The following is a 20,336-nucleotide window of genomic DNA, read 5'->3' on the forward strand; positions in this document are numbered from 1 at the left end:
TATCTTTTTTGTTATTTCAGCCATTTCTCATTTTCTGCAAATAAATGCTCTAAATAAAACATTTTTATTTGGAATTTGGGATTAATGTTGTCTGTAGTTTATATAATAAAACAACAATGATTATTTTACTCAAACATATACCTATAAATAGCAAAATCAGAGACACTGATTTAGAAACTGAAGTGGCCTTAATTTATCTGACACTCTTATCCAAAGCGATGTATAAGGTTATTCCTATTACAGCAGTGGGCCAATGTAGTGTTATGGGGTCTTGCCCAGAGACACTTATTGGTGTAGCGCAGCATAGTCACTCAGGACTGGAATCGAACCCTAGTCTCCCACATGATGTGGTAGCTCCACTGCGCACACCAACCACTTATATTTAGTGAGTTTACATCAGTTAGTGTTAGTTAGTTAGTTAATACTACACTTATTGGTGCAGAACAGTGCCCAAACCCTCTGATTCTGAATAAAGCTGAACTATTATCTTGTTTGTACTGAAGATCAGTGAAGATTCCCTCTTCGCCAGGTCAAAAGGTGCTGAATCCGTATACAGGAACAGGGCAAGACAAACAGAGGAAGAGAGAAGCATAATAATAAACAGTGGCTTCCACACAGTAAAAACTAACACAGGTTAGCGTTAAAAGATAAAGATTCTCTTAACTCACAGCATTAACTCTTCAGTTCAGCATCTCAGTTTGTTTAAGAGTACGTTTTTAGCTGAGTCGACTCAAACTAAGTAAGTACGTTAGGAAATGAGGGCGGGGTGTACAAGTGTAAAAGCCAGAACATGCACTCCTCTAAATCATCTGAACACAACAGCTGAGCTTACAAATATAAGACTCATCTATAAGATAATTTTATCTTATCTAACTCTAATTAACTCAGCGTCAGTGGACAGCACAACTCACTTGTCTGTCCGAGCCTGAGTAGGTCTGAGATTGGGAGAACTGAGAACTTTCTTTGGGCAATGTCGGGTTGAGCTCAAGGAAATGGTTATTTTTTATATAAATCATGTTATGGCGTGTTAATCACAATATAGCAAAGTGACAAATTATACTGTGATCGTAGAAAAGGTACCACTTTAAAATAAGACTACCTTTATAAAGAGTTTATAAATGGTTTACAATTGGTTTATTAATGGTTACTAATGAGGTTGTATATGCCTTAAAAATCATCAATAATCAGTTATAACACATACGTAGAAAGGGCAACAATAACCTGTTGTTAAAATAGTGAACTCAGAGCCATCTATATTGTTTCCCTTTATACGAATGTGTTATAACTGATTATTAATGATTTTTAAGGCATTTACAACCTAATTAGTAACCATCAATAAACTACTTGTAAACCATTTATAAAGGTAGTTTTATTTTAAAGTGGTACCAATAATACTTTTCTTAAAGATCTCATTTCATCGTTTTTTCATTCATTTTAAAATGTCTAGTGGTCTCTAGTATGAATGAATGCCAAATATATTGACTCTGATTGGCTGACAGCACTGCAGCAGACACCGCCTACCTGCCTTCCCCCACAATCAATTTTACAGCTCTAAAACTCAAAGAACAAAAGTTTTTTAGAGATACAGCCTAAGTAGTAAAGTCATAACACTGAGTGCTAGTTAAAATTAACCCTTAAACTTCGCTTAACGCCAGACTTTCAGTGTAACTCGTCCGCGACGTCGAGCAAAAGTAACATTATCAATGTAACCTTCACCCACCCCATCCCCATGAGCGGCGCTGCTCTCCCCACAGCATTGATAATGTTTCTGTCAGCTAAACTAACACTACTTAACTCTTACCTCAGACGTGGTGATTTGGGGCTTGGGCAGTTTTACCGCATCAAAGCCCCAGAGTCTGGTTTATATCATAAAATCCGACACAAAAGGCGTCCGTTTTGACTGGTGTTCTGTTGAGTTGTGCTGCCTTGTCAAACCGTGCTTCCCTAGTGTATAGTAAAGGTTTCATTAAAATGCAGAATCAACCGGAGATCCGATTTAAACCTATAGTTACTTACACAAGATGGTGTAATCAGAGCTGTTAGCTCTTTATTAGTTAAAAGTGATGGCTCTGCTGAAGCCAGGCTTCAGCGCTGTCCGTAGGCGAGGCCATAAATTCACATTGTTTTTCTGATCGACTCGTTTTTCGAAATATTTTCTTTTCTTAGCTACAGCAGACAATAAAAGTTTCAGAACAGTTCCATGTGCAGCATGCAAATACAACTCAGAGAGACCTATAGTATTTCATAAACAACAAGAAAGTGGATTCTAGTGGAAGGAGACTTTTAAATAATAGGTCTGTGCTTCTTCCGTGTTACAATGTTTATCATTAACATCATTCTGAGTTAAAAGGGTCAGTTTTAGGTCAGAACATTTTTACACAACTGCATGAGTACAAATTATTACAACCACTTCACCAAGGTCAAATCCAAGAACGGTAAGCTGCTGGAACAGCAGTGTCACTGTCTCCAGTTAAGCTTTTATGATTTACTCTGCCGTGGACTGAGAGGCTCAATAGATTGTTTCCTTAAACTTGTAACTTACTAAATTGTCTTTGGCATTTAAGTTTAAGAACTGTCATAGGCAAGCTTTACAAATGAACAGCAGCAGAATGTTAAAAAAACCTTCATCAACGCTCAATAGAAAAAAATCAGATATTCAAAGAAAAGCTGGTTCTATTTTGTAAGTGTTAATAGATTCCTTTTAAAGTAGCACCTCTTGCTTAGGAGAAAGCTTTGCCCATCTTGGCATTTTTGACCTATCTCAGTCAACTTGGCACATCTAGGTAGAGTCACTTGGAACGGCTTTCAGTTAACAGCTGTGCTGAACTTTTCAACAATTAATTACTTGATTTTCTTGTCTCTTAATGTGTTTGTGATCATCAGTTGTAAAGTTGTGAAGCGGTAGAGTTGGTATACTGTGAAAAGCTCTATTTGAGTCATGTAAAGTAAAGGAAAAAATAAATAAATAAATGAAGTCAATCCGTCAATTTTCAAGTTTTCAAGTAAAGTCGAAAAGATTATCAAAAATATTATGATGAAACTGGCTCTCATCGGGATCGCCCCAGGAAAGGAAGAGCAAGAGTTACCGCTATTATACAAGATAAAGTCCCTCTGAGGGGCTGTGGTGGGGAATGCAGGTTCGGGCCCCCCTTACAGCATGGCAAGGAAAAGGAGAGGCAGGGCTGGGCTGAGCTGAGCCGAGCCAGGCATGGTGAACACTGTGTGTGTGTGTGTGTGTGTGTGTGTGTGTGTGTCCTCTTAAGACCTGGCAAGTGGTCAGGAAACACTGAGTCGCTCCTGCGCGTGAGGCTGCTTGTGAAAGTGCCCTAAACAAGACATAGTTGAAGCAGAAGCAAACAGGGAACTGCTCTCTCTCTCTCTCTCTCTCTCTCTTTCTCTCTTTCCTTCCCTCCAGCAGTTCTTAAGGCCTCTCATCCTCCACAGCAGAGCTGGGAGGCCTGCCAGAGTTCACATACATACACACACACACACACACACACACACACACACTCCCCCACAGAGTAACGTACTACTTCATTTCGAAGAAAGAGAGCTTTTAACTTTCGCTTTCCTGCGAAACGTTTCTTTCTTTCTTTCTGCTGCTGCTCCTTACTAATCTGTATCAGCTTTCAGTTTCAGGAGTGAACAGGTTTCCCCGGGACACATCCCATCTCTGACAGCAGCCACACCCCTTTCCTGCCCAGCGGTGGGCAGAGGTTTAGGAGGAAGTCCAGCCTTTAAAAGCCGCCCTTTTCACTTTCTGGGAGCAGTCAGCCGCCGCCCTCACAGCTACACTCACTCACACTCAGATATACTCAGATATTCACACACCGACCCACCTAACAACACACCCACCCACCCTACACACACTGGGACACCTTCTCTTCTTCAGCCTTCTTCAACTAGCTGCACACTGAAGATGACCAGCTCCAAGTCTTCCCAGACCACCCGCAACATAGTCATCACCTGCCTGGCCCTGTGGTCGGTCATCTCCCTCATCATCATCGTGGTGTGGGCCACCTCGCCGGACCTGAAGGGGGCCAGCCAGTGCCGAGCCGAGCTGCAGGCCCTGCAGAAAACCTTTGACGAGGAAAAGGCAGTGTGGGGTAAAGACCGGGAGGCGCTGGAGAACATGGTGCGGGAGGGCTGGCACAACCAGAGCGTCCTGCAGGAAAATGTTAACCTGCTGATGGAGCAGTTGAAGGAACTCAACCTGACACTGGAGACGTGCTTTCAGAACAATGTAAGTGCTTGTGGCTCCATTCTGCTAAATGTTCTAAACGGGTTAAGTGAAAGAATGAATGAATTCAGCTTGAATACTAAAAATAAAAATATTATTTTTATAATTATTTGCATTACTATAGTGTAGAAAGTAAGATTAAGTAAGATATGAAGTGTGAAGTGTCTATGTTTTAATAATTCTAGCTTTGTGGGTCTTGCAATTGCAGCTTTGTGTAGGTTGTTTTATCTTATATCTTCTTAGAAGTTGTGTTCAATTCAATCAATTACATGTAAATAATGTAAATGACCTAAAAAGTCAAATCAAAAAGTGATTTGACGTGAGTTGAAAACAAAAACCTAGTCAATCTGATTTCCTGATAAACACAGATCGAGAGAGTTTGTTTTAACCGAGGGGTGTGATGTCAGCAATGCAAATTAAATGCAGTTTTATTGTCTACAGAAATGTCTAGTAGCTCATACATATAAGTGCACTCTGTGTGTTTTAATACAATATATCAGTAGTGTATCCACAACTGCTGGTGCAATAGAGTTCTATGGTGTAGTTTTTAAAGTACTCTTTTCTTGAGCAATTCTAGTTTGGGTTCCTCTACACACAAGCATGTCACACCAAATCACTTTGAGTGACTTCACTGTTGACATCTGAACCCCATAGTACACAAACCCGCACTTTGGTTCTTACTATTAAAAGTACATTAAAACACAATTAACATTAATAAAATTAATAGGCCCTAAAATAGAGCCCTGAGGGACTCCACACATAAACATGCTAAACTAAACCATTTCAAAGCCAAACAACTTAGACCCAGTATGTAAGTCCAAAATTGGGTCCTTATTAATACTAATACTCTAAAATAGAACCTTGAGGGACTCAACATAGAAACATGCTAAACCAAACATTTACGAAGCTGAACAACTAAGTCCACAATTGAGTCTTTACCATTAAATGTACATTAAAAATGCATTTAACATCAGTTTCATAGGCCTTAAAATAGAACCATGAGGGTCTATTTTACATATAAACATGCTAAATCCCAACAGTTTAGAAACCAAGGAACTTAGATCCAGTATGTAAGTCCACAATTGAGTTATTACTAATACTATTACATATAAATTAATATCAATTTTAACATCAATTTTATAAGCCTTAAAATAGAACCCTGAGGGACTCCACATATAAACTTGCTAATCCAGTTACGCAACTTCTTACAGTAATAACAATCTGTATTAGGATTCAAAAATGTATATTTTATTTAGAGTTTAAGTAGGTAATGATTCATTTAGAAAGAAGACCTAGTGGAACTTTCTTTGAATTGTTGTAATCTACTGTAGCCATAGAAACTACAAACAAAAAACTAGAAAATAGACTGATATCCATGAGTTTGGTCAAAATGTGGCGTTTTAAATATGTTTAAAACAAACAATTATTTGACTTCTATCCTGTTTAAATGAACATATATTGACCTCAAGTTCTCTAGCTGTGTAGGTTTGTCAGGATGTTTTGTCAGCGCCATCGAAGGATTCTGTACTGAGTCTCCACTAATGAGCCGAATGAGTCGGGGTGGATAAATAGCAGTTAATCACATTTTGACATAATAACAGATTCACATTTGGCACATTTACATAACAAACCAGTGCGGTGCAGAGTGAACAGTGAACAGGCCTGTGCAGTTGGCCTGTGCGGACGGTATGCAAATGCTTATTGATTGAATCGTTTCCCAACATTTAAAGCAGCTCTTTTATTCATCAGAGTGGGTGGTAGGTCGAGGTCTTCTCTTCCTGGAAAAAGTGGCGGTGATAACGCGTAGCCTTGCCTTGAGGATGGTTTATCCCGCCACACTTTGTATAATAGTGGGACAGAGGATTCGCTGGCTTCCGATTGGTTGACCGTGATGTTGTTTTTCCAAGTTCTAAAAGGACGCCGCTGCTATCTTCTAGGTCAGTTGGGTCACTAATATCCCAGAGGCCCAGAGAGGGGCTGGAGCTCACAGCCTCTCGTGAAGTGGGACACTCCCTGGCACCACTATGCCAAAAGCAGTTAGATGCCAAATCTAAGATATTAAGACGTGAAGATGGGTCCATTAATTATCTTGTGTGTGTCTCGTCTTTATCTGTGTGTGTGTTCTCAGACCAATCTGAAGGAAAACATCACTTTGCTGGAGAAGGATATTGAAGTCCACAAGGCAATCGAGGCAAACCTCACTGCAGAAATCTCCCAGAGGCAAGGTAGGAAAATTCAAGTCAGAGATTTCCCTCCCCTTTTCCAGGCTTCCATGAAAGGAACACTCTCTCAGTGACGATATTCTTAGAGGAGTTTTTTTCCCACGTTGCCATAGAAACCCAGAAAAAAAAACAAACAGGCTGCATTTGTTGGTTTGCTGTTTCACCTAAAACTTCACAGTGATTATAGTGTTATGACATGTGGTGTGTTCGAGGCCTTGGCTTTTAAAAGAAGCTTCATTTTTCAAAGATTTCCTTCAAAATTATAAATACTATGCCCAGATAAGGTCAACACTGTGCACTCTGACACAGAATCACTTTCTTATTTGGATTTAAAGTGACTGGACTAAAGTGACCATAAAAATAAAGCAATACTGCTGGAAGTCCCCTTGATTCTCTCAAGTAAAGCTCCTACTGTTCATAACCATAATATGTTTTGCTTTTCGCTTAATATACAATGACATGCTTGTTTTTATGCAACACAAATACTTATACAGCTCTGTAAAAAAAAGCCCTCTTAAAAATGATGAGTTTCTTTGATTTTATCAAAGTTCAAAAACCTCTAGGATATAATCAAGAGGAAGATGGCTGACCACAGAAGCCAACAAACCAAACTGAACTGCTTGAATTTTTGCACCAGGAGTGGCATTAATTTGTCCAAAAGCAGTGTGTAAAACTGGTGGAGGAGAACTTGCTCAGATGCATGAAAACTGTGATTAAAAACTGTGATTAAAAAAAAGGTTTTCCACCAAATATTTCTGAGCTCTTAAAACTTTCTGAATATGAACTTTTTTTTTGCACTATTTGAGGTCTAAAAGCTCTGAGTTATTTTCTTGTTTCAGTCATTTCTCATTTTCTGCAAATAAATGCTCTAACTGACAATATTTTTATTTGTTATTTGGGAGAAATGTTGTCCGTAGTTTATAGAATAAAACAACAATGTTCATTTTACATAAACCTAAAAAAAGCAAAATCAGAGAAACTGATTCAGAAACTAAAGTGGTTTCTTATTTTTTTCCAGAGCTGTATGTATATATCATTTCACATGACTATTTTCACACATCATTTTATAACGTCTTAAACAAGCTTTCAGTTACTGTGACTTTCAGATCAAGATTAATACATATTTAAGTATAGTTCTGATTGGCTGCCTTGTGTTGTGTTTCATTTCAAACACAGTACAGATTCTGTAAGAAGTCCCCTAATTACATCAAGCAAAGATCCAACTGTAGTTCCTTTCTGTTCATGAACGCCTCAGGGGTTGAGTAATGCACCAGGAATGTTTTCAACTTAATTTTACCTCAAACTGTTTCATTGAAGAGCCCATACCCTAAATATATCTTGCATTTAATTTAAATAAGCAATGTTAGTGTTATATAAACACAGACAGCTCAAATTTACGATTAACTCCAATTAACACTAACAGTGTTGTTGCAGTAATACTAGCAAATACTTGCTAGTACTTGTTTACACTTCATTTTAAAAGCAATCCAGAGTGAAACACTCCTTATAACTTCACTGTGAGTGAGTTGTAGTAGCTGTTGAAAGTCCTCTTCATTTCTTAGTCCCTTAATCAAATAATATTCTGCTCTTAGCTTATATTGTTACATTAAACACACTACAATTTTGCTCTTAATTTCTTTTGCATGACAAATTTTCCATCTCTTTTTATTACGTATAAATGTAACAATCTGTTCTGGTTACTGTGCCTTTAAGAACTATGCAAATACTGTACTTCTCTGTTCTTATTGGTTGCCCAATATTGTGCCTCAATTTGTTCCCACATTCCACTTATATTATTAGTGTGGTTCCATGCACTAAAATACTTTAAATTCCATTCATCATTATCATTTTCCAAACTCTCTTTATCGCTTAGAAACACAACACAGGCTGTTTTGGTTACTGTGCCTACACCTAACACCTATGTACATATCTCTATTCTGATTGGCTGCCCCTTATTATGCTTCATCCTAAAACAGTCTAGACTGAAACACTCCTTATAACTTCAATATAAGCAATGTTAATAAAGGCCCTGTATCCTAAATATAAACTTTTTTTTTTACATTTTATTTGGCTTTCCAAGACCTGTTTGTGACATTACTGTGCTTCTATCCAACCAACAACACCTATAATTTATTTTACATTACCAGTTTCCACAATCCCTTTAAATCCCTTAGAAATGTAAAACAGGTTATTTGTGTTACTGTGCCTTTAGGACTGGGCTTCTTTCCAAGAGTTTTCTAGACTCAAACACTCCTTAGTACTTCAGTGTGAAACTGTACTATAGGAAATTCCCTTTATTCCGTCAAGCAAAGATTCTGCTATTGGTTCCTTTCCATTCTCAAACAGAATGTGCAATATAATTTTACTTGGGCTTTTTTCCATAGTTGTGGTCGAGACAGGTAGAGGTCAAAAACAACAGACAGGCAGGTAAAATGTAGGCAAATTGTACATATCATAATACAAAACAATGGATTAAATACAGAGAAGCAAACAGAAAAAAGTCTACTCAGAGATCTCACAAAAACAGCAAGAAACAATGAGCTGCATAACAAGAGTCCGCATCAGGAAATGCAGCTGTGTCTCATAATGATGGGCCTCAGGTGAAGGGCAAAGCCTAATCACAGCATATTAAAACATGTAACTACTTCTTACTACTCCTAACTACTCCTCACTTCGGCCAGCAGAGTTTTTATCAATATATTTGAAATAATACAGTGCAGAAAGGCCCATGTCTTAAATATAAGATGGCTTTTTATTTTGCTTCCCATGGTCCAATTATGATATAAGTGTTATTTGATGCTCGTCAAAAATACGTGAAATTCCATTTGTCATTATTTTTTATTTTCCAAACTTTCTTTATCACTTAGAATCTTAAAACAGGATATTTTGATTACTGCGCCTTTAACACCTAATACCTCTGTTCTGATTGCCTGCTTTATGTCTTTGCTTCATCCCTAGACTGAAACACTCCTTGTAACTTCAATATGAGAGATGAATAACTGAAACGGTTTCATAAAAAGTCCCCTTAATTCCCTCAAGCAAAGATCCAACTGTAGTTAATTTCTGTTCATGAACCCCTCTGGGGTTAAGTAATGCACCAGCAACGTTTCAGACTAGAAACCCTAAATATGCCTTGCCTTTAATCTGCTTCCTGAAGTCAATATATACAATTGTATGTAATTCTATGTACATAAATACTCAAAATTCCTTTTTGTGTTACCAGATTCTTATCTCCCTTTATCACTTAGAAACACTAAACAAAAAAATGTTCTGGTTCTTGTACTATTTTTAAGACCAATAAATATCTCTGTTCTGACTGACCTTGAAATTTGGCTTCATTCCAAAAATAGTCCAGACTGAAACGCTCCTTATTACCTCCACATGGCTGAAACCGTACTATAAAAAAGTCCCCTTAATTCCCTCAAGCAAAGATCCTGCCGTTAGTTTCTCTCTTGCCAGGAACCCTCTGGGGTTAATGAATGCACCAGCATGTAAAATTTAATGTTTCACACTCAACATTTCTATTAATATCTTTAAGATAATACAGTGTACAAATGCTGTTCAAACATTTTCTGAATCTGTGGAGTCTTCCCATACAAGCGCACCTTATCTTAGCATTGTATGTGACTCACATCCTGAGTTATGAGACCATTAATAGGGTCAGGATTTCCATCGAGCTCCAGAACCTGATTCTGTAGTACTGTAGGAAGTCCCCTTAATTACTTTAAGCAAAGATCCTGCTGTTAGTTCCTCTCTGTTTATTAACCCTCTAGGGTTGATGGATGCATTGGTACATCAAATCCAATGTTTCTTGAAGTTTCTAGTTCTAGGCAGAAAATTAATTAAACAGTTCCTGAATCTGCATCATCTGCCCTTATGGATGTATTTTATCTCTATTTTATCAATAAATAAATATAATAAAAAAATATAAAGATTGCATTTTATTTTGCTTCCCGAAGTCAGTTTATGACATTAATGTGGTTTTATGCAACAAAAATACTTTTTGTCATTATCAATTTCCAACATTTCTTTATTGAATAGAAACAGCCCTTGCCTTTTCTTTCTGTGCCTTTAAGAATGATGAATGTAAAAAGCTTTGCTCTGATTGGTTGCTCTCTACTGTGCTTCATTTAGGGAGTACTCTAAGCCCGGTTTAGTTGTGCCCCCTCCCCACTCTCCGCTGGCCTGCACTCACACTTTGTTTAAACAATCTGTGTCCAGACACACTTATGCCTTTACTCACTGCTCAGTGGGCTTGCTGGTGTTGTGCCGAATTCACCTTCCCCGCCATGAAAAGCACCCTCTCTTAGGAGCGCATCTTCTTGATACAAGCGGAGATCTGCTTTAATCCGTCCTTAATTTACTTAGAATCACGCACCAAAAGGTTTATGGTTATCTCTGTCACGGTTACATACAGAGTGACATAGTGTGCACAATTCCAAGTGGGAGTGCTTTTCCTGGCAGGGGTGCTAAATTCACCACCAACACCACCATTTACAGGAACGTTGCACTGGCGTCATTTTGTGCCGTTCTTGGGCATGAATCATGCTCACACTGCATGAATACCATGCCCAAGTCCAAGTGAACCAGATTGCCTAACTCCCATAATTCTCTCAAGCAAGATAGTGAATGATGAGTAGGGGTGTCACGTTCATTACATATCGTACAATATGTAGATATGACCTAAATAAATTCAGATGACTTTCATACTGTCCATGATTTTCTTATCCAGGAGAATGCAGGAATGGGAATGATTTTGGTTTAGTTTTTTTTGGAAAGTAAACATATGTTAAATAATTAAACATTCATTGGTTTTAGGTAGTTAACAACATTAAGTAGTTTGTAATTGCATTTTTATACATTACTATTTTATCAGTGGAATACAATAGTCTTAAAGTAACAATAGCAACCCTCTATAGCATTAAATATAAGTATTTATTAAGAATAAAAATAGGACCACTTTTTAGGAGATCGGGAGATTGGAGGTTCCTGTTATATTAAACATCTGAGAACCACTGTTTCAGCATGACTGCCTTGTGATCTGACTCACAAATAAAAAAGACCTGTTTTAAGATTTAAATAAAAACAAAACAGCCAATATACTTCTTTAGGATAAGAAAGATAATCCTTTATTAATCCCACAATGGGGAAATTTGCAATGTTACAGCAGCAAAGAGGAAAGGACAGAGAAGCAGGTCAGGAAAATATATAAACAAATACTTAGAAAACCATATACGCAAAAGATTACAGAAAAAATATAAAAATACTTAAAATATAATAAAGGAAAAATATATACATCTAGTGCAGCTAAGATAAGGTCAGAGGACATATGATTATGCTAGAGTAGGGTTTACATTTGAAATCATTTAGGGTACCGAGATATAATCAAAAATGTAGTTTGTTGCCTGAGGGCAACACCAAGCCATAAAGGGGTTAAGACTGCTGCATGTTCAGTTCTGCTGTAATTTGAATAGGTGGAAATAGGCGATGTAGTTTTAATGACATCATAAAACCAACACATAGTAGAGAAGCTGTTTATGCAGCTAAGTGATCTCAGGCCTGATCCAAGGTACATTTTTAAGTTTAACAGTGTTACTTCCAACTATCTGTGCTGCCAAAAAGTGAGGAACATTTCGTTTTTTTTCAAGATATTTGCCCTTTTAAAATCTTTCATCGTGCACTCTTAACAAGAGAGTTTCAGTTTTAAGTTTTTGCTGAAATTGAAGCCCAGATTCCACCCTGCACCTTTACATCACGATAAAATATCTGCTTCTATTTTTTTTTTCTCGCTAACGGATTTCCTGACCAGCTAAACAACCACAGGAAATCATTTGCTACTGAACGCGCGAGATACGGCGAATACAGAGCTAACGAGAGCGCCGCAGGTGCCGACTCACTTCAGCCCTCTCAGAGCTGCTGGGCTAAAGGTGGAAAAAGTTAGCTGGTTTGGAAAATCTGATCCTAAAGAGGATAGGTCTGATTTCTTGCAGTACAGGCTCCCAGCAGCATTGCCAGGCCTGGAACAATGCTGAGGAGAACAGGGCCTCCGCTGCTGCTCGGTGTTGCCCAAAATAGGGGAGTGACATCATGGAGGGTCTCGCAAGAAACTCTCCGATAAGTTACTCCCTGGCAAGACATTGCCTTATAAGCCAGTGGAATTCTGTATGATATTTTTATAGTTACAAAAAGAATGTTTTAGCTCTGTTTTCAACTGATATTAAACGGTATGTTTGACAGCTAGTGTACATAGCTGGAGTTTTCTTCAGTGTTGCTCTACTAAAGGGCCTTCACTATGAATTCCATCAATAATTAAATATGATAAAGTGAGTTTTTAAAAACAGTCAATCTGTAAAAAGCTACAGTTGTGTACCAAGGTTTTGCGATCGTCTTGCAAAACTATTACTTATAAAACTAGACTACTTCAGTAGCATGTACCATTGAGATCATCAAGACCATTGAGATAATTGGATTCCCCAGATCATAAAAAAAGGCCTGTGACAATGTCTCGCTTTAACTCTTCATATCCACCTGGCAACCACAAACTTAAATGCATTTTGTTGACATTTTAAGTGACATTTAAGTGACCACCTCAAGACCAGCACAAGATGCACATAATTGTGAAGTGAAATGAAAAAATGAAACAAGGTTTTCAAAATGTTTATCAAATTAAATTTGAAAAGTGTAATAATAACAAAAAATGTGCAATCAGCCCCCTTTACTCTGAAACCCCTAAACAAAATCCAGTTCAATCAGTTGCCTTCAGAAGTCATTTAATTAGTCGATAAAGTCTAGCTGTGTCTAATTTAATCTCAGTATAAAAATAAACAATGTGAACAAACAGCATCATGAAGAACAAGAAACTCACCAGAGGTCAGAGAAAAAGCTGTGGAGAGGTTTAAAGCAGGGTTTGGGACCTAAATCTCATTGAGCTTCTGTGGCAAGGCATGAATATTTCTGTTCACAGATGCTCTCCATCCAACCTGGCTAAGCATGAGTTTTTTTGCAAAGAAAAATAAACCAAAATCTCAGTCTCTAGATGAGCATAGCTGGTAGTGACATACCCCAAAAGACTTGCATCTATAAATGCAGTGAAGGGTGCAGTAACATAAAAGAAAACATGTATCATTTTCATTCTACTTCACTTAAAATTTCAATAAAATGCATTTAAGTTTGTGGTTTTGTATTTGTATTGTATAAAATGTAATATTATAAAATGATCTCATTTCAGATCTAATTGAAAACCTGCAGCTGAACCTGACCCAAACAGTGAGTGAGTTGGAGTCCTGCAATAAACTGCACAAAGCCGCTATGCTCCTTCAGACAGCGGCTGAGAAACAGAAGGACGCCTGCCAGACCAGAAGGCAGTACTTAGAGAAACAACTGTGAGTCATGTCTTATATCTTATATAATCTAACACAATGCAGTTTTAAATACTGAGACTGCATAAGAACAGATATGGCAAACGCATTTGAGGTAATGGTCTCACATTATACGCTGTCCAGCGTCAAGGGGGCTGGACCACATTTAATCGGAAAAGATATAGACACTGTGTGTACTTTTTTTTTAAAGCATGGCATTTTTCTTTTGCTAAAGGTTGGCTAGCATTCTCAACGTTCTCTGACTAATAAAAAAGAACTGGATTGCTGATTGACTTACTGTGATTCTCAGCTTTACGAACAACATCTATCCAGGCTGTAATATACCTGGCATTCCAAATAGCATGTGGAATAGGGATTATTGCATACCGTGTCCCAACGCTTTTGCCATGTCTTATTGAAGCTAAAGGACATTGCACTGAACTGAGGGATATTCCTGTGGGGTATTTTACAGTGAATGTGGAAGTGTTTTTTATCTGCACAGACAATTCTAACCAGGCACTGCTGGTCACAATTAATAACGCTGGTGAATATGCCTTCTGTTAAGTATTGTTGGTATACATGAGGAACTGTGGATCAAGAAATGGAATGTCTCATCTACAGCTCTGGAAAAAAATAAGAGACCACTTCAGTTTCTGAATCAGTTTGCCTGATTTTGCTATTTACAGTTTTATGTTTGAGTAAAATGAACAAACTAGGGACAATATTTCTCCCAAATTCCCCACAAAAATAGTTTTCAGACCTCAAATAATGCAAAGAAAAAACAAGTTCAAATTCATAAAGTTTTAAGAGTTCAGAAATCAATATTTGGTGAAACAACCCTGGTTATTAATCACAGTTTTCATGCATATTGTCATGTTTTCCTCCACCAGTCTTACACACTGCTTTTGGATAACTTTATGCCACTCCTGGTGCAACAATTCAAGCAGTTTGGTTTGATGGCTTGTGATCAGCCATCTTCCTCTTGATTATATTCCAGAGGTTTTCAATTTGGTAAAATCAAACAAACTCATCATTTTTAAGTGGTCTCTTATTTTTTTTCCAGAGCTGTACCTTGCACCCACTATGAGGCTTATCAGATCCAAATCTACACCATGCCTTGTGGCCAGTGTTCAAATTCACTAACAAGATAACACCTCACCACATATAAAGTGGTGTGGGTGTTCCTAAGCCATTCCCTGAGGTAATACTTAATGCTCAAGTTACACACTGCTATGCCATGGCTTCTGGCATGGCATGTTAGGTTAGCCTATTCATCAACAGTGCCAGATTGTGTTCTGCAGGTTTGAACAGGACTGAATTAAAGATTCTACATCAGAGATTGAATCTCTCCCTGTTCATGTCTATAAATCAGTGTCAGCAGGATTTAGGGGAGAGTGGATTTCTGTAAATAAGCAGAAGACGCCCCTGCATAAGAATGTCTCACCATAAATCACAAGCAGATCTCTTCTAATATGCTGATGCTCTGAATGTACTGTGTTAAATTGTAGGATGAAGTGCCAAAACACCATCCAGTCTAGCCATAATCATGGCACTGAAGCAGGTAATGACGGACCTCCTGGACCTCAAAGCGGTCTTGCCATGGTCGTGATCGTTGGCATCAGTCTGCTTTTGGTACCTTGTAAGTATCAGATCATACAGCAAAAGTCAAAACATTCACAATAAAAACAAGGGATGCACTGAAATGACATCATTGGGATAAAACGGACAGATAGAAAAATTACAGATTTGATAGAAATCACGAAACTATTAAAAATATATAATTTGAAAATAGTTCTTTATAAAATGCTTAATTTTTAAGTATCCCAGCAGACAAACCAGTCCATACATTACATTTACCACAGCAGTACCCTTCTAATCATGAACCTAATTGAAATAGCATTTTTTTTTTCAGTCGTACGTATATCTCATTAGTGCTATTGTAATCAAGCATCTAGCTCAGCAGTGCTGAAAGGCAGTCAGTCTTTTGGTAAACAAACAGATACCAAGAATAAGTTTAGCTAGCTAAGCGGTAAACTTGTGGTTTGTTGGCTCTTCCTGTCGGCTGTGTACCTCACTTTCTGCTCTGTAGTCAAGTCACGTCAAGTAGTTTTATTGTTAATACTGCATATTTACAGGACATACAGAAGATTAGAATTACATTACTTTCCTTCCTAAAGTTACCACATAAAAATCATAAAGCAATAGTGGACTAAAGTATATATATAAAAAGTACACTAAATGTACAACACAACAAGGTTACAGATATAGACACACGTGAGAAAAAGCCACAAGACAATAGTGCAATATAAGAGTGAGAGGGCATCAGTTAGATATGATGGGGGTTGATTAAAGAGGGAATGACAGTATCAGTATAAACAGAACCTGTATAAACATTAGTGCAGATATAGAGGTATAGAAGCTTAAGGTAAAAGTGAATGAATGTATATCGTCACCGTGCAATGAAAACAAGTATCTTGTATTTTGTTGATTTTTAGTTACACATAATTGGAACTCACAAATAGTCCCATAGACTGTGTCACAATTTCTTGATGAATGGACCATTAGAAATTCTATAAATATTGACATAAATAAACTCTTTTTACATTTACACCTTTTGTTGATCATTAAGAAGGTAATATTGCTCCTCTGTAAACTTTCTGTTTTGAAGATAGACATTTTTTTTTTACAATGGACAGTGACAATATGCACTGCCACAAGAAGACAAGAAGAAAGTGAAGCAGGGAGACCTTAAAATCTTCATTCCTACATTAGAGGAAATATATAAGACTAAAAATAAACAAATTATTCTTTAGTCTTTATTTTATTGTATTTCCTTTTTTACTTTATACAAATATTTTCAGTTACCAAATAATCAGTGCATCACTAAACAATACAATTGTTTTCAAGACATTTACAGATGTTAACATCATGCTTTTCTGCTCCTAACATGGCTTGTGTTTCGTTTTCAGAGTGGAGCTGACGAGACAACAAGGTGACTGGGTACATATTTCAGTACAACACTGTTTCAAGACACCAGCATAAGGTGCGCGTATAACCTGGACTTGAAGCACACTTTTACTTTTGTATGGAGAAGCACTGCTGTAAAATAGATGGTTCTGAAATAAGAATTCCCTGGACATGATTTATTTGCCGAAACCAGAAGTTTTTGAAATATGACGAGACTGTTTGTTGTGTATCATTTGTCCGATCTGAACCCAGTATGTTCTCTCTGTTTTGCTGAAACCAATGAAGCCATTCAACAGCCACTGTTTGTGTTTGAGGTTAGAAATAACTATGATTTAGCCAAAGTTAGGCCTATTTATTAATGATGGAGATTCTATAACTAGGAAACAACTGTTGAGAATTGGGATCATGCTGATCTTCAGTATAAACACACCTGCCTTTATCTGTTTGTAAAAAAAAAACACAGAATATTCCTGCCAAAGAAATAGGCCCAGTCTCAGTCCCAGATCTCCAATGTATTCTATAATTCGTGTGAGCTTTTATTTCTTATAACTGACATGCTAGGGTTTGTCAGTTTTGGGTGGGGTAAATGTTTCTCATTGATCATGAGATTAAGCTTACATTAAAGGAAGCTCATTATTATCTGGGAGCAAAGCTGTGCAGTGAATTAGTCATAGATGGTCCCCAGTGAGAATATCAATCTGTGAATAATAAGAATGTGATCTTGAACTGATAAAACCGGAGCTGGATTTCCCAAATTAGTCTTTAGATGGGTCTTAAGATGATGCTTAAATGGTTGAGCAAGCATTACACTGCTGAATGCTGTGTCTTTATCAGATAAAATCATTTGAAAACGAATATGTTATGGGGAAACTGTGCTCAGATCAGTGGCTTGTTTGGCAGCCCCTGAAGCTGTATATTAATATTACAGAATTACAGAATTATAATTAAGCTACATTGCTTTTCTAAAACACTTGTGGGTAAAAAAATGGATCTAAGGTAGAGCTGTGACATGAAGAAAAAGAAAAACAAAAAAGAACAATTGCCAACAATTTTTTATTGGTTTGATTTTATTATTCACTGATTAAAACTACTAAAAAGAGTTAGAATGTGGTCAACTCACAAACAACTCATACAGACAATCAGCCACCACTCAGGCTTCAAGATAATACACTAGAAAACTGTTAACTGGTTATTTTAACGCTGCATTCATCGCATCACTGTTTCATCGCATCAATGCATCACAACATATCCCAGTCATTTTCAATGAGAAGCGTCGGTTCCATCAGATGCAACCATGCAACCATACGGTGCATCGAGAGCAGTTGGATGAAAAGTTAGGCTGAGGGGCTTTATGCAAATTTATGCAAATTAATTCATCCAATGAGACATGTCTACCCAATCAGATGAAAGCAGGTTTTGCCTGATACTGTATGTGTCCTAAAATTACGTTCACCATTCAAACATTCTGGTGAAACATGAAGGAAAAACTGAATACTAAATACTGACTTTTCAGGTTCCTTGTTCTTTATGATCCATCCCTGCTGAAGCACCATTAGCGGTATCCGCTAACCCTGCTAAGCGCTAGCTCTTTTGCCATTCAGAGGCGTGTATATTGGCCTGTAATCTAAGTGTTTACCATCTTAAAACATGCTGTGTGGGATGAATCGCTACCTACTATTGCCCTGGCTTTCCAGAACATTCAGGGCTCCTCAGTGTAGCGCTGTCAGGCAGAATTAGCCACTAACCAAGGTTATCACTGCTGCTTAGTCACTAATGACAATGCTGCTGCACCCAGCCTTAGTGGAAATCTGCAAATCTAAGCTTACTGTAAATAAACGTAAGCTCTTTACTCCCCTAAATAAACAGTTTTCAGGAGAGAAATCTGCGTAGATTAACATCCAGAGCTCATTTTACTTTTGACCATTTGAATTACAGGTTTGTTTACTTAACTTATCTAGTGTCACAAAAAGTGCCTTATAATCTGCTGAGCCTTATGTATGAAAATAGACCAGAAAATAGATGTTTATTTATAGTGTGGCATATAATCCGTTGCAATTTATAGTGCGAAAAATACAATAAAACAAATTGATCTCGTAAACGCTAACCATGTGGTTGCAGTGCCTGTTAAAGTGATAACAAAGTTTTTAACTATTCTTTTTGACACTGCAATGAAAACAGCAAACTAAAGTATCTGTCGGCTTGGACATTTAGCCTAACTGGATCACTTTCCTTAAACTGAGGTAGTAATACTCTTAAAAGCAGCATACAGTCAGTGTTCTATTATCTAACACCAGATATAAGAGTGTCGTAGCCTTTAAAATCAGTCTGAAGATTATAAAAATAAATATTTTTGTTATTATTACTGCTTAAGCAAAGCACATTTTAACTTAGTGCTACTTATCTCAACTACAGCACTAGTATGCAGTTTATTTTCTCTTGCTACACGTAACTGTGCTAGAACCAATTCATAGATGATAAAGATAAAGATTCTAACTAGAACTATAAACTATAAACAGTTCTCTGTGAATAAGACAATTCCTTTAAACATTTCACTAGTTCTTTGAGTTTTTATTATTTTGTGTAGATATAAAAACCTTTATGTACCTTTACTGAAGAACATTTCAACAGATGCCTCCAGCCCTGTGAATGACAAATATGCTGATAATCAGCAGATCTTTTACACCATTTCCTGGGACACATGACCTACAAACCAGAGTCTGTTATTTTCAAAAAAGCTGAGAATAAACAACGGGTCACATCGAGCCTAATCCACTGCACTGATTTGGGGGAAAAGTAATGAGACTAGAGGGGATGAAGAGGTTAAAATAGTGAACTAATCTGAGACAACAGGGTGTGATGGCAGGTTTGTCTTTATTTGAAGTCTTTTTTTTTATTATGTGGAAAGAAACCTTTGAAATAAAACTGCCATTGTTTAGCTCTGTGGGTCTTTCCTTGTGTCTGAATGTAACACACACTCTGAGTAATGCAACAAAAGCCATTAGGATTGTAAGCTATTAGTTTGAAAAAAGAATTATGCATTAATGTACACTCAGTACATATGTACACGCATTAGATAGTACATACATACAAAGTTGTAAAATATGAACCCATTGAACAGACAATACACCTTCCATTCAAAACAATTTGTCCATTGTTGTCCGAATAACATCTGTTTTACTGTTCCAGCGTAGCCCGAACCACGCTACTCGTTTCTTCCTACCCTTCCCACTCGTACTGTAGCTACAATACAGTTTCTTCCTGTGAGGCCTTCCTCACATTTCACCTCCTGCACGGAATGCCAAGTGGGGTTGGGTAATTCCTCACACTGCTGTGACAATCTAGACCTTTCACATTTTTCCAGGAGTCATACTCATGACTTCTTCACTGTCACTCAGACAAACATGTTGCAAATAGAGTTGCGTAGGAAAAGCGGTTTGAGGGCCTGTAGCTTATTTACAGTTTGGCTCTGGAAGCAACTGCGGATGATTGAAGGAATGCACATATTCGGCAACAATATTCAAATAGTCTGTGAAATCTAAGAAATGACTG

At 37.4% G+C, this 20,336-nt stretch overlaps 1 protein-coding gene across 1 annotated transcript; it reads left to right on the forward strand.

Annotated features, from left to right (window-relative positions):
- Positions 1-3,552: 3,552 nt before the first annotated feature.
- On the forward strand, positions 3,553-19,722 carry si:ch211-1a19.3 (uncharacterized). The gene is made up of 5 exons (XM_015603339.3): positions 3,553-4,243; positions 6,369-6,465; positions 13,691-13,844; positions 15,329-15,459; positions 16,790-19,722. Coding segments are annotated over exons 1-5 (708 nt in total). The 5' UTR covers positions 3,553-3,919; the 3' UTR covers positions 16,792-19,722.
- Positions 19,723-20,336: the final 614 nt, after the last annotated feature.

Source organism: Astyanax mexicanus, chromosome 16, assembly GCF_023375975.1.
Source record: "Astyanax mexicanus isolate ESR-SI-001 chromosome 16, AstMex3_surface, whole genome shotgun sequence".
Taxonomy (NCBI): Eukaryota; Metazoa; Chordata; class Actinopteri; order Characiformes; family Acestrorhamphidae; genus Astyanax; species Astyanax mexicanus.

Excerpts from the sequence above, each read along its gene's own strand:
- si:ch211-1a19.3 (XM_015603339.3), top strand. The coding sequence starts at position 3,920 with ATGACCAGCTCCAAGTCTTCCCAGACCACCCGCAACATAGTCATCACC. Across the intron at positions 6,466-13,690 it reads AGAAATCTCCCAGAGGCAAG|ATCTAATTGAAAACCTGCAG; the intron begins GTAGGAAAATTC and ends ATCTCATTTCAG. Across the intron at positions 13,845-15,328 it reads CAGTACTTAGAGAAACAACT|GATGAAGTGCCAAAACACCA; the intron begins GTGAGTCATGTC and ends GTTAAATTGTAG.